Raw genomic sequence first — 14,298 nt, forward strand, 5'->3', positions numbered from 1 at the left:
TGTTGCCGTGGCAACCATTCATCCCCGGACAACCCAGGCAGATGGAGATGGGGGAAGGGACAAAGATGTCCTTCTGTCCTGCTGGTGACCTGCTCACCATTCTGAAGCTAAACCTAATGGCAGGAAGGACAGTGGAAGGCCTCTCTTTGGTGGCCAGGATGTCGATGACGATGACGATGACGATGATGATACGGGGTCGCCATGTCTTAGGCTAACCTTTTCCGTGCGTTATTCCATTCGGTCTTCATTTCAGTCTTTTCAGATAGGCGCTGTTATCATTGTCCCATCCACAGAGGAGGCGGGGTTGAGTAAACAGCCAGGCTCACACAGCCAGCACGTGGAAGAGGCGGAGGCTGGGCCTGGGGCTGTGAAGTCCCAACAGGTCCAGGGCAGGACCCTGCCTGGCATTGTATTCAGAAACCTCAGTTTCCCCCGTGTGAAGCGCTCAGGTGGCAAATGGAAGGATGCTTGTCATCACCCGAGGCCTCTGTGACATGGGACCCACGGCAGCCGTCTTTGTTCATGGGCTGCTTGCTCGGCTCCAGGCTCCATGTGTCCACCTGTGAGACAGTGTCTGTAGCTGGTATTCCCGTCTTACTCCAGGACGCCCGTCCGTCTCTAATGAGGGACGAGGCTTACCTCCATCCCCGCCGCTAGGCAGTGGCAGAGCTGGGCTTTAGCCTCTGGTTTTTCTCGGCCACGCAGGGAGGTAGCTCAGAAGGGTGGGGTCGTGGAGGGAGGGAGAGCTGCGCTCATCCAGTCTCCCAACATGCAGAGCTGCTAAGTGTCCTGCCCACAAACCTGCCTGCTGCAGCAGCTTTGCAATTCAGCAGTCCACGCGGCTGCTGCTTTTCTGAGGTGCATAGGGAAACAACTATGCCCAACTGCTTGGGCCAACTGGCCCTGGAGCTCCCCGGGTCCACCCCAGGGCCTTCAGTGATCAGGGGCCTGGTTCTGATGGCAGACTGTGTAGGCTGGGCAGGGATAAGACACAGGTTTCCCTAGGACCGCAGCATGGCCCTGGTGCTTCCCCAGGTGGGTCTTCTGGGTGTTGAGTAGCACTGGGTCAGATTTCTATTCCTCCAGAGGCCGTGGGCCTGGCTCCCGGCTCTTGATTTACACAGCTTCGCTCTGACCACCCCTTGTACAGTTTGAGCAGATTGGATTTCCCTCTTCTCAAAACTGGTCACTTCTTTCCTTTTTTAACTGTCCCCTTTACGAATGCCGATTTGCTCGGATTTACCAGCCAGGGCTCAGCCCTTCCTTCAGATGCTCTCATACTCCTTTCATTTTAGCTGAAGTCCTTTCACAAACAACTGGCTTCCATTCATTTGCAGAGCATGTCTATGCATGAAAGGAATTATGCACCCAGTGGGGATCACTAACAGCTGACAATACTGTGTTGTGTTAAATCTACAACAAAGTGTGATATCGACTGCAGGATGCACCCAATTTCAGAGATATTACGTCATGAAAAAGATGTGCATTTAAATTACTAAAAGCACAGGGCTTCCCTGGTGGTGCAGTGGTTGAGAATTCGCCTGCCAATGCAGGGGACACGGGTTCGAGTCCTGGCCCGGGAAGATCCCACATGCCGTGGAGGAACAACTAAGCCTGTGTGCCACAACTACTGAGCCTGTGCTCTAGAGCCCTCAAGCCACAACTACTGAGCCCACGTGCCACAACTACTGAAGCCCGCGTGCCACAACTACTGAAGCCCACGCGCCTAGAGCCCGTGCTCCACAACAAGAGAAGCCACCGCAATGAGAAACCCACGCACCACAACGAAGAGTAGCCCCCGCTCGCCACAACTAGCAAAAGCCTGTGCACAGTTACAAAGACCCAGCGCAGCCAAAACTAACTAACTAACTAACTGAATAAATGACCAAAACACAGAATGCAGAGACGCTCACAAATACGGTGTATAGGGAGGGGTTTGTGCTAACGTGTCCAGGAGTCGTCAGTGAGAACCACTCCAAACCTGCCTGTGTAATGGGGTCGAGGTTGGCAACAAAGTGATGAAACCCAGGAAGAGTCCTTGCCTGGTAGCTCCCTGGCACACATCATAGAGTCCTGGCATGTTTTTGCTGATGGGAACTGGTCCAGTCTTGTCCCAGGAATCCTCTCGGGAAGGTTTGCTCTACTGAATCCCTGACACACTGAGTTTACATCTCTGTGGATGAGGCCCGGGAAGCCCTACTTTATAAAACTCCTTGTGGCACCTCCTCATCTCTGGTGGAGGAACCAAGGTCAGGGAGGGGAGGTGACCGGGGCGTGCAGAGCAGATGCTGACTGGCCTTCCTGGACTCTGATCCACGTGGCCTCCATGAGAACTTCAAGTTCAGCTCCTTTCATGAGTGTCCCTCTGCTCTTTCCCTGCAGAGGACACTGCCTTCCAGTGGAGGTCAGGGCCCCGGCCTCTGCATTTCCAGGGTTCAGTCTAGGAGGTCGCCCTGGTCTCGGGCTGCCCCACCAAGCAGGGGTCCGACAGTGTTCCACTGACTGGACTGTTTCGTTTGACAGATGTTGACAAGCACCTACTAGGTGTGAGCGAGCATGCTTGGGTTTCCGGGCAGGGTGGGTCTCCAAGCGCCAAGGTCAGAGGATGCCAGGCTGCGTGGGTGGCGCCCTCGCTGAGGTGGCCTCTCCCTCCTGCAGGGACTGTGGGAGCAGTGCCAGCTTCTGAAGAGTGCCTCGGTGTTTGCCCGCTGCCACCCCCTGGTGGACCCCGAGCCTTTCGTGGCCCTGTGTGAGAGGATGCTGTGCACGTGTGCCCAGGGGCTGCTGTGCCCCTGCCCTGTGCTCCTGGAGTACGCCCGGGCCTGCGCCCAGCAGGGGATGCTGCTGTATGGCTGGACGGACCACAGCTCCTGCCGTGAGTCAGCATGGGACCCCCGCCGGCGGGAGTGAGCGGTGTCCGTCTGGGTGTCACTCCATAAGCCCTCCGGCTGTCACACCCCAACCAGCCAGTGCCTGCCAAGACCCACATCCCGGGGACCAGTTCCTGCCCGGCTCCTGCTCTGTCCCCTGGTCACAGAGCAAATCCCCTCCCTAACGGCTTCGAGGAGGCTTGAAAGGCCCCCCTAAAAACCCCCACGTCACTTCTCCTGCCTCTGTTCTCACGCCCCATCTTCCTCGCTTGCCCGTGAGCAAATCCATCCCCTGGACTCAAAACCCGTCCCTGACTCCGAGGGGAATCGCAGCAGTTAAAGTCTGAACTGACCGGGAGCAGGGCGGTGGCCAAAGTGTCCCTGGGTGATCTTGGGATCCTGGCAGGCTTTTATCAAGTTCCTCCCTTTCATTTAATCCCTTCTCTCTTCCGGCGGGTGCTCACCATCCCTCCTCCTCTCCCTCTAATCTCATGGGTCCCTAGTCATTGTCATTGTCGCCACCCCCAAATTATCCTGATTAAGTACGAGCTTCTCCAGTCACCTTGCAGGCAGCCTCCTGTCCCCGCCGAGACTTCCCACAGATCACAGGGGGCACAGACTGTGGAGCAGCCCAAATACTCACACTGCACACATGCCTCTCAGTTTGTGTTTTTCAGCTTATAAATTAGAGCTCTTCATCTTTGCTGTGGGGTGTGAGAAGGGTGGTTATTAGCAGCAGCGATCTCCTCTGGAAGGGGGGTGGCTGTTTTTTTAGGTCTTTGAAGGAACGGTGGGGAGATGCCTGAGGTATCTCGGAGGAGAAGTGGTTTGGGATGCTGGGAAGCTCTGGCCCTTCTGGTCCTTCAGCCTGAGCGTCAGTCAGCAGCCGGTGAAGAGAAGGGAGAAAGGAGAGCTGTCCTTGTCCATGAGGGGCTGGGTCCAGCGGGAGGACGGAGGCTTAGGTGATGCGGCCGCCAGGGCTGTCCTGCCTCAGTGGACATAGATAGAAATGAACATCCCTTGTGTGGGGCATGGCCGTGAGGCTGTGTGCCCAGTGCTGGGTGGGGCATCTGATTGAGCCCTATTTCTTGAGGAAGAGGAGCCCTCAGAGGAGGGATGGGATGGAGGACACCATTTACCCCTTGCTTGGCCTTGGGGGCCTTGCATTTTGAGCTGGGGACGTTGGCCCCTGGGGTGCCACTGAGGTGGAGATGGCCCCTGGGTCCCTGAAGACAGAGGGGGGCAGACAAAGGGGGCACAGGGGCTCTGAGCACCACGTGGCTTGTGAGATGCTGCCCTGAAAGGGAACAGCTCCGGACAGACTCCTGAGTTTTCCATTTCAGGACCAGACTGCCCCATGGGCATGGAGTACAAGGCATGCGTGTCCCCCTGCCCCAGAGACTGCCAGAGCCTGCACATCAACGAAGTGTGTCAGCAGCAGTGCGTGGATGGCTGCAGCTGCCCTGGTAATGACTTCCCACTTTATTTACAAACCTGAGACCTCGCCAGTGCCCTTGGCTTGGGGAAGCCAGATGAAGGCCACTTGTGCTTGTTCCCCATTGCCGACATCAGAGGCCTTTGATTTATTTTTTTAAAGTCTTTGTATGGAGTGATGAGGTTCGAGCTGGTATTTATTTCTAATGTATGTTTTCCTGTTGTACTGTGTCCATGGAAGCACGTGTGTCTGGGGAATAGAAGGATGGTCTGGGCTCCAAGAGTGACTTTGTCTGGGGAGCACATGGCCCTATGTGAGCTGCAGTGTTTTCTCAGTCAAGGAATTGTCTGGGAGAAAGATAGTCTCAACTGTTTCCTAGGTTTGTCATGTGAGCTCAGCTGAAAAAGAACTTTGCATCAGGAAGTCTTTCTCAGGAGAGACCTTGTGAGCGTCGGTGAAAAGGTCTGGTTAAGTGCTGAGAGTGAGTCTTGTGTGTTTTGACTCATGACTTCTCTGCTGGAGGAACTTGAACGAAACCCTTGCCTCGGTTTCTTCATCGGACAGGATGGAGATAAATAATCTTCCCCTCTCTCCCACTGCATTGCTGTGAAAGAGAAACATAGCACAGGTTCTTTGAGCTTCCTGGAAGAAGCCTTCAGACTAGACTCACGGCTTCCCTACTGGAAGGCCTTTGAACAAACCTGTTTCCCCCATTTCTTCGTCACTGGAGTGGAGATAAATAGCCCTCCTCCCTCTCTCATCGCAAACCATGAAAGATCAGCACCGCAGAACGAGTCCTTTGAGCTTCCTGCGAGAAGCCCTGAGCTGATGGTCACGCCCGGGGCTTCTGTGGTTGTGAGATGAGTGATGATGATGCCGAGGCTGAGTCTTTTTGCCTTGTTCCCCTTGACCCAGAGGGACAGCTCCTTGATGAAGGCCGCTGTGTGGAAAGTGCCGAGTGTTCCTGCGTACATGCTGGGAAGCGGTACCCTCCGGGCGCCTCTCTCAAGAGAGACTGCAACACCTGGTAATTGGGGCCCAGCAGTGCGGTCTGCGAGAGCTGCCCGGGTCTGTGGGAGGGGCAGCTGGGCCAGCAGGGGCGGTAAGGGCGCCGGCGGCAGGTAGAACAGGACCTGGCCTGGGCTGGGGGTGGTTTGGGGAAGGGTGTGGAGGCTGATGATGGGGAGCAAGGATTACATACAGAGCGGCCTGGAGTTGGGGGGCTGGGGGGGTGAAGGCCCCTTCGCATGCAGACAACTTCTCTAGCTTTCCCCCCGGCCATGCTTTAATAAGTGACTCTCTCTCCCTGTTGCCCCTGCTTTGCTTGAGCCGTTTCCTCCAGAAGCCCCTCTGGTGTTCCCTGGGCTGGGTCTGTCTGTCCCCTGCAAACGGGGAGAGGAGAACGCCTCCAGACCTCCTCGCTGGCTACCTTTCCCTCCTGGACAGTCTTCCAGGAGTCTCAAGGGCTGCCCAGCATGGGCCAGGGTGTTACCCCTGTCAGCAGCCCGCCCTTCCTCCGGTCTTCTACCAGCTGTGTGTGTGTATGCATGTGTGCGTGTGTGCGCGCGCGCGCGCGCGCGTGTGTGTGTGTGTGTGTGTGTTTGGAATTTGATTGCTTAGTGCCTGGGTAGACCCCCTAGGTTTCCCTCTTCTATCTGTCTGTTGGGGTTTCTTCCCCTTGGCATTGTCTCTGTGATTCCTCTGTGGCCAAAGCCCCTTCCTGTATACCTTCAGCCTCATGAAGCCCCCTCAGGCGTGAGCGCCTTTCTTCTCTCAGACCTCTCCCCTGGGACTGTGGGATGGGCAGTGCACTCTCTAAATCCATTCAGGGATGCCTGACCCACCTGTAACCCATGCTTCTCTCCCCAACAGCATTTGCCGAAACAGCCAGTGGGTCTGCAGCAACGAAGAGTGTCCAGGTAGGTGAGCTTCCCCTCCCCTCTGCCCTCCTCCCAGTGGAGAGGTACAGCCTCCCTTCCTAGACTGGGAGGACCACCTGACCAGGCAGGGAAAGGTGGTCTCTGCACAGGTTGGATGCAACCCCCGACCACAGCTCCAGTGCAGAACCAGCTGTGCTAACCCTCTCCTCCCAGGCCAGCAGAGGGAGGTCCCCCAGCAACCGAAAGGGGAGACTGCACCTGGGAACTCTTTCATTGTCCTTTTCCCTTCACCTGTTTGCTCAAAGGATTACGGTTGAATGTGCTGGGAAAACTGCAAGGTCACAGGTGACTAAACAAAGATGAAGCAAATTCCTTGGAAAATTAAGAGTAAGAAGGGCCTGGTAATGCTTTAAGCTAGAAGTGAGAAATTTCTGGAATTTTCTGGAATGCCTTATCCAAAGATCTTGGCAGCATCCAAGAGCTAGGAAAACCAGGTCACTCAGTGATCCCTCCTACCCTGTCCCTGCCCTGGAAAATCTATTTAGGAAAAGTTTCCTTATAATTTCTGCCCTTTACTTTCTCCTCTGTTTAGCCCCAACTCTATTCTATCTACTGCAAATTTTGCCCACTCAAAGCTCCCTTTGCCTCACCTTCCCGATGACCCTGGCTCTTCTCCTGATGCTTCTCCCCTTTTGGTCATGTGATGTTTGCTATGTGTTAGGCATGGTGTTCAGTACTTTACATGTATTACATCATCACCACAACCTATGAAGAAGGTGCAATTTATTCTCATTTTACAAAAGAGGAAACAGATCCAGAGAGGTTAAGTAACTCACCCAAAGTCACACAGCTGCTATGAGACAGAGACAAGATTCAAACTCACAACCACCTGACTTCTGTCTTGCCTTTCCCTTTCCTCTCCTTCCTAGTGCTCGATCCATCCCTTTGCAGGAGGGTCTTTGCCCTCGTTCACGTTCATGAACCCTGGAGAGGCCCCACGCTTGGCTAAAGACCATCTCAGCCTCACTCAAATGCTGGATACTACCTTGGGGATCCCCATGTTTGTGGAATGCAATAAGAGACCGCAAGGCAAATAGCCAAATGAGAGGCTCCCCTCCTGTTGGCCCCGAGAGACCACATTGGCTTTGGTGGGCTGGCAGGGGGTTGAGCTTACATACCTGGGATCCTATTTGGGGTCTGTGGCTTTAGAGTCACTTAGGACTTATCCAGTGCTCACTATACTGGGAAAATTCTGGAACTAGATGGAAACTAGATGGAAGGTGGGCCCCAGGACTAAGTCAATTAGTCTGGCCCAGGGATGGCCAACCAGCCGTTTATCTTCTGTGCAATGCTTGAAGGAAGCACAAAGCACAAAAGATGCTCTTGCACGTGGTGTCAGTGCTCCAATTTAACATAATCATACCCTGTGAAAGACCTAAAGAGTCATGTGAAAGCCATGCGGTCGATGTAATGGACCTGTGAAAAAACTTTTAATGTCTAAATAATAAGCATTTGTTGTATAAGATCTATGAAGTACAGTGGGTGGAATTAGGAATTTAGCTTATTGTGTTCTGACAGATTGACTACTAGATTAGGAATTCTTAATAACAACTTTCTATAGGGAGGGTCTTCCTTCCATCCATCCATCCAACCATTCATCCATCCATCTATCCAATCACCTGTCCAACCATCTAACCATCCATCCATCCATCCATCCATCTATCCATCCAACAATTATTTAAAAACCCACTGTGTACATGATGGAATGCTTAGTCTGGAGTAGACAATGTAATCCCCTGGTCTTCAATTCAAAATTCGGATGGTAACTTTGCTGAGGATGCACGAAATTTTCTTGATGCCTTGATGGGAAGAGAGCTAGTTCCAACTCTGAGGTCTACTGAGTGGTTTGATATTGTGCCAACACAACCAATAAGCTCTTGCTCTGCACGTTCAAAGCCCTGACCCTCTTTTTCTAGATCTGGAGCTTAGTTGGTCCTTGCCTCCCTGTCCATTTCTACCCGTAGCGCACAGCATATTTCTACACCTGCCAAGAGTCAGCTGGCAGGGGTCTGTCCTATCTCCCAGGGTGAAGATTGCTGACAGAGCTTCTGATGGGAAGGTTCTGGAAGAGGATATGTCTGGCTCTGCTAGTAAAGCAAAGAGCAGGCTGGGGCTTCTCTGCAGTCCCTGGAGGAGCTGACATTGTGATTCTTAGAAATAGAGATCTGAGTTTTGATTCCCTGGAGTAAGATGAGAGTGTACTAGTTGTCTATTACTGTATAACAAAGGGCCCCCAAACTTAGCAAACAACAAACATTTATTATCTCAAAGTTTCTGGAATCTGCGTGTGGCTTAGCTGGGTACCTCTGGTTCAGGATTTCTCATGAAATTGCAGTCAAGCTGTTGACTGGGGCTGTGGTCTCATCTGAAGGTTCCTCTGTAGTGAAGGGAATCACTCTGAAGCTCACTCATGTGATGGTGGCCAGGCCTCGGTCCCTCACCTTGTGGATCTCCCCTTGGGGCTGCCTCATGACATGACAGCTGGCTTCCTCTAGGGTGAGTGACCTCAGAGAGAATGAGGTAGAGCAGCCAAGACAGAAGCCACAGTCTTTTAAACACCTGCTCTCCAAGGTGACATCTTTCACTTGTGCTGTATTATATTTGCTAGAAACAAGACCACATGTCCAGCCTGCCTTCAAGGTGAGGGCATCCCACAAGATGTGAATACAGGAGGTGGGGACCATGGAGGGGGGGACCTTAAAGTCTACCTAACACAGAGAACCTCATGTTTGGGAGTGGGAGGGAGAAAACAATCGCTGAGGAGAGCATCGGTCTGCATGGAGAGGGGCTGGAGCTTCTGTTCCATGATCCTTAGGCCTTCACTGCTCCTGGCACACCTCTGTTCTGGTTAGGATTAGGGCAGCCCCAGGTGCCTGGGGCTCTGTTAGTTTAGTTTCCACTGAATCATAAATGTTTGGTTGGGATCAATGAGGAAGGAGCATGCCTGTTAATAGGGACTGTTCCTCAAACAAATAAAGCTCTGGTGACAGAATTTCAAACTCCTGACGGGAAGAGTGTGGAAGATACTCTGCTGGAGCTGGGAAGTTTATTCGTGGCCCAAGTCCTGTGAACGTGGAAAGGTAGCGTGGTCCTGGGGCTGGGAGCGTAATGGGCTGTGGACTCAGCCTGGTAGGAGTTCCAGTTCCACCGCTTACTAACTGGGTGACTTTTGGCAAACTGCTTAACCACTTGCAGCCTCAGTTTCCTCATCTGTCAAATAGGATGATAACAGCAGCTTCATCCCATGAGAGCTGTGGTTACTTGACACACAGCAAGTACTCGGTAAACATTAGGTGTTTTCATCGTCACAGCCACAGCTGTTTCATTAAGCAGGGTCAGAGAAGGATGGAGACACAGAGGAGCCGGGGATGGGGAGGGGTGGTGCAAAGCAAGGTGTGGCTGGGACAGGTGGGGCAAGAGGCAAGACAGAGCCTGAGCCTTCCCTGGGCTTGGTGGCATGGAGGCCCATGCGCCTGCCTGGCCTGGAGCGGGAGGGAGGACCTTGGTGCAAGGCATTGCTCATCTTTTTTTTTTTTTCGGTACACGGGCCTCTCACTGTTGTGGCCCCTCCCGTTGTGGAGCACAGGTTCCGGATGTGCATGCTCAGCGGCCATGGCTCACGGGCCCAGCCGCTCCATGGCATGTGGGATCTTCCCGGACTGGGGCACGAACCCGTGTCCCCTGCATCGGCAGGCGGACTCTCAACCACTGCACCACCAGGGAAGCCCTGTGCCTCAGTTTTCTTTTCTGTAAACTGGGAATAATAATGCCAGCCTCACGAGAGCAGTAAATGAGGTAGTGCCCATAGAGCACTTAGAAATGCGTCTTGCATGTTTGGTTGAGATTATGTTAATGTGATTTAGAGGCAGGCTTTGGTGAACATTTATGCTGGGAGGAAGCCTGAGTTGCTTTGAAGAAGGCCTGTGGGCTGGCCTTTCTATAGCCGCATGGAAAAGTGTAGAAGCCAATGAGCTGAGCAGAACAGCCCCATGGAGGCTCCTTTCCTGTGAACAGAGGGGCTTATTTAGAAGAGGTAACATGTTTCCATCAAATGAGAGACTTTTTTTTCTCCTCCTTTTTTCCATGAGGGAGGATTCTTATTCATGTAGTGGACTTACTTTAACTTCTGGCTGTTCTTGGTTTTATGCTATTTGCTATTTTAACAATCCCCTGCTTTGCGTGCATTCACCGAACTTTTATTGCCCACCTGCTGCGTCCAGTGGTGGCCAGCGGCTTGTCAGGCTGCCTTTTACTGACCAGCTGGCTGGGAATGTCTTGGGCATCCTCTGGGCAGAGCTTGGGCGAGTGTCACCGTGTGGCGCATTCTTCTGGCTCCTGTTCCAGCCCCCGGGCCCACGGCTCCCTAGCACCTCACTCAGCTGTGTTTCTGGGTTTCCCGTGTGGTCAGCCCCATCCCTCAATTGTACCAAGGAGATAAGCTAAATATAATACAGTATTTAGATTTCTGATTCCCGAGAAACTCCAGAACGCCCATCGGGGGAGGTCAGAGCAGGAAATCAGATCAGAGGATTAGATTCTGACCCAGAAGTTTTGCTTTCCAATGTTTGCATATTTTCTCATTGACCCCTCTTTTCCTGAGCATTGTCAGAGATAATGCAAGTTTAATTTCTTACTCAGATAAGAGTGCTGTTGAGAAAACAAAGAGAGGTTGGGGGAGGAATTCCCACCCATCGCACTGCAGTGGGGTCAAGACATGTGATACAAAGGGCCGTGTCATTCTGTTTGTAGAATGATGGTAGCTTCCGAAAAATAGCCTTTTTGTGTTTTTTTTGTTGGTACGCGGGCCTCTCACTGTTGTGGTGTTTCCCGTTGCGGAGCACAGGCTCCGGACGCGCAGGCTCAGCGGCCATGGCTCATGGGCCCAGCCGCTTCGCGGCATGTGGGATCTTCCCAGACCAGGGCACAAACCCGTGTCCCCTGCATTGGCAGGCGGACTCTCAACCACTGCGCCACCAGGGAAGTCCCAAAATAGCCATTTAAAAAAGACTTTGTTGTGACACCCGTGGATTTGGAATTCCAGCGTGGCTATAATCAGTCGGGATGACCCTGGCCCCTAAGTCATTGCCTGTTCTGCTCGGACTTCCACAAACAGTGACCCCTCACTCGTGCCCTTCTTGTGGGGCAATGCAATGGGGAGGCACGATCTGCTTCTACCACACTTCTGACACCACATGTGTGTGTGTTTCCCCCCGACAACAACCAATCCTTCGACTTTCTGGACACCACCCGGGTGTCCTACAACTCAGTTCAGTTCTGACCCTGACTACCCAGAATTAGCACAGACCCCGCAGGTGAAGGGCTCCATCCAAGGGCTCCTGCTTTTGATGCCAGCTATGATAATTGCTAGAATGGCTCACAGAACTCAGGCAAACACTTTACTTACTATTACTGGTTTATTACAAAAAAATATTATAAAGGAGACAAGTGACCAGCCAGATGAAGATGTACACAGGGTGAGCTCTGGAAGGGTGCTGAGCACAGGAGCTTCTGTCCCTGTGGAGTTGGGGTGTCCTACATGTAAATATGTTCACCAACCTGGAAGCCCTCCCAACTCTGTTGTTTAATAGGAGTTTTTATGGAGGTTTTACTATCTAAGCATGACTGATGATTTTTTTTTTTTTAAGATTTTTTTTGATGACCATTTTTTTTTTTTTTTTCCGGTACGTGGGCCTCTCACTGTTGCGGCCTCTCCCGTTGCGGAGCACAGGCTCCGGATGCGCAGGCTCAGCGGCCATGGCTCACGGGCCAGCCGCTCCGTGGCATGTGGGATCTTCCCGGACCGGGGCACGAACCCGTGTCCCCTGCATCGGCAGGCGGACTCTCAACCACTGTGCCACCAGGGAAGCCTGATTAGGACCATTTTAAAAGTCTTTGTTGAATTTGTTACAATGTTGCCTCTGTTTTATGTTTTGTTTTTATGGCTGCCAGGCATGTGGGATCTTAGCTTCCCGACCAAGGGTTGAACCCACACCCTCACGTTAGAAGGCGAAGTCCCAACCATTGGACCGCCAGGGACGTCCCTAAGCCTGGTTGATTATTAACTCAGTCTCCAGCCCCTCTCCCTTCCCTGGAGTTTGGGGGATGGGACTGGAAATCCCAACCCTCTAATCGTACTTAGGTCTTTCTGTAACCAGTCCCCATCCTGAAGCTCTCGAGGGACCTGCTAAGAGGGGCTTCAGTAGAACAAAAGATGCCTCTCTCACCCAGGACATTCCTAGGGCCCTAGAAGCTCTGTATCAGGAATCAGGGACAAAGACATGTATATTTCTTCTTATCACAGAAGATGATGCTGGTGAGGATGATCTGGGGCCTCCCTATTTTCTCCTGATTTCTCTGGGCTGAGTGTGCCCTCCTGGCCCACGCCATCATAGAAGGGGTTAGTTGCTCTGGGGACCAGGCAGAGGGACACTCACTGTAACCTGGGGCTACTCCTCCCCCTGCCTTGCAGCACATACCAAGGGCAGGGCCACACCTGGACCCAAAGCTGGTCCTGCCCCTCCCCCCGGCCGCCCCCCGCCCCCAGCCCCGCATGCCTGCTGTGTCTTTCAGTGCAAATCTGGGCATGAGGTGGCAGGCAGGGGGCCGATGGGGCTTGTCTTTGATAGGTGGACAGCTGGAAGCCCTCTCAGGCCTTTGGGGACCCCTGACTGTGTGACCGGGCTCAGCATCAGCCCCTGGAGATGGGTCCAAGTGGGCCTGGCTGTAGGACCCTCCTAGGGGGAACTTGGGGTGCGGAGCAGAGTGGTGCCCTGGAGGATGATTCTCTGCTGTTTGGGGGCCAGGGGGCACGGGGAGGGGAAGGAGGGCCCCTACTTTATGGAACGGCTGTGGTGTGTGTCTGCTTTGCTTCCCCTATACAGTAGAAGGCAAGGAGGAGAGGAAACAGGTAAAGGGAGGCTGGGAGGGTTCCAGATGCCGGCCTCGGCTTCAGTGGGTCTGCTGTGGGCTGAGCTGGGGTCGGGCCAGTGGGGAGTCACTGGCGGCATTAGCAAAGCCCCCCTTCCCCAGCACGGACGACCTGCGGTCCGAGATGCACTGGGCCAGCACCACGGGCCGGCACTGGGGCCTGGGAGGACGGAGGAGCTGTTGGGTGGGTGCGCGTCGAGGGCTCGAGCGGCAGGGTGACGCCGGGGCGTCCTCGTACCCACCCCCAGACGCGTCAGCTGGCTCGGGCAGCAGTGAGATCATGGGCAGATGGGGTCCTGGGCCCCCACTGGCCCCAGCTGAAGTCGCAGCGTAGATTTGCCCAGGAGGAGGCCTGAGGGCTGCCCCTCAGCTGGCGAGGGTGTGAGGATTGGGTCCTGGCCCCTGCACTGCTGGGCTCCCCCTTCCCCCGTCACAACTCTGGGCGGCCTTTCTGCCCTCTTGCCCTCGTGGAGGGGGGAGTGCCCACAATGGCAGCGCAGAGAAAGACCTCTGCAGGCCCGAGGCCCTTGGCCCCAGCAGAGCCAGAACCTGGAGCGGCCGTGGGGAAGGTCTGGGGGCCACGGTGAACCCAGAGCACAAAGCTGGAGCATAAAGCCGGAGCCACGGGTTCTGGTCTGGCTCTGCCACTCCTTGGGTGTGGCTGTCACTCCCCTGAGGCATGGAACTGACCCACCCGGCCCTGACCTCTCAGGGCCAGAGGAGTGGGGCCTGAATAGAGTCCTCCCGTGGAGCCCCTTTATAGACTGCAGTGAGGGGCATCCCCAGGAGGTGTCCTGCTGGGACACCCACTTTCCCCTCCCCTGCGTCCCCCCAGGGCACCCGCTGGGACACCCACTCTCCCCTCCCCTGTGTCCTGCCAGGGGACCTGCTGGGACACACACTCTCCCCTTCCCTGTCCCCCCAGGGGAATGTCTCATCACAGGACAATCCCACTTCAAGAGCTTTGATGACAGGCACTTCACCTTCAGTGGGGTCTGCCAGTACCTGCTGGCCCGGGACTGCCAGGACCACTCCTTCTCCATCATCATAGAGACTGTCCAGGTGAGCCTCGCCAGGCAGCCCCAGGGCAACCGTGGGGGTGAGGGGTGCAAGATGGCCCCGTGTG

The 14,298-nt window shown here is 54.2% G+C and overlaps 1 protein-coding gene across 1 annotated transcript in view; it reads left to right on the forward strand.

Moving 5' to 3' along the window:
• Positions 1 to 14,298, forward strand: part of VWF (von Willebrand factor) — a gene marked incomplete at its 5' end in the record, with an annotated part of 133,230 nt that overhangs the window by 31,779 nt on the left and 87,153 nt on the right. Inside the window, 5 exons of the mRNA XM_079714643.1 lie at positions 2,659 to 2,875; positions 4,214 to 4,336; positions 5,221 to 5,332; positions 6,178 to 6,224; positions 14,098 to 14,234. Coding sequence (XP_079570769.1) covers positions 2,659 to 2,875; positions 4,214 to 4,336; positions 5,221 to 5,332; positions 6,178 to 6,224; positions 14,098 to 14,234 — 636 coding nt within the window. The remainder of the gene's footprint in view (positions 1 to 2,658; positions 2,876 to 4,213; positions 4,337 to 5,220; positions 5,333 to 6,177; positions 6,225 to 14,097; positions 14,235 to 14,298) is intronic.

Source organism: Hyperoodon ampullatus (assembly GCF_949752795.1).
Source record: "Hyperoodon ampullatus genome assembly, chromosome: 11".
NCBI classification, from domain to species: Eukaryota; Metazoa; Chordata; class Mammalia; order Artiodactyla; family Ziphiidae; genus Hyperoodon; species Hyperoodon ampullatus.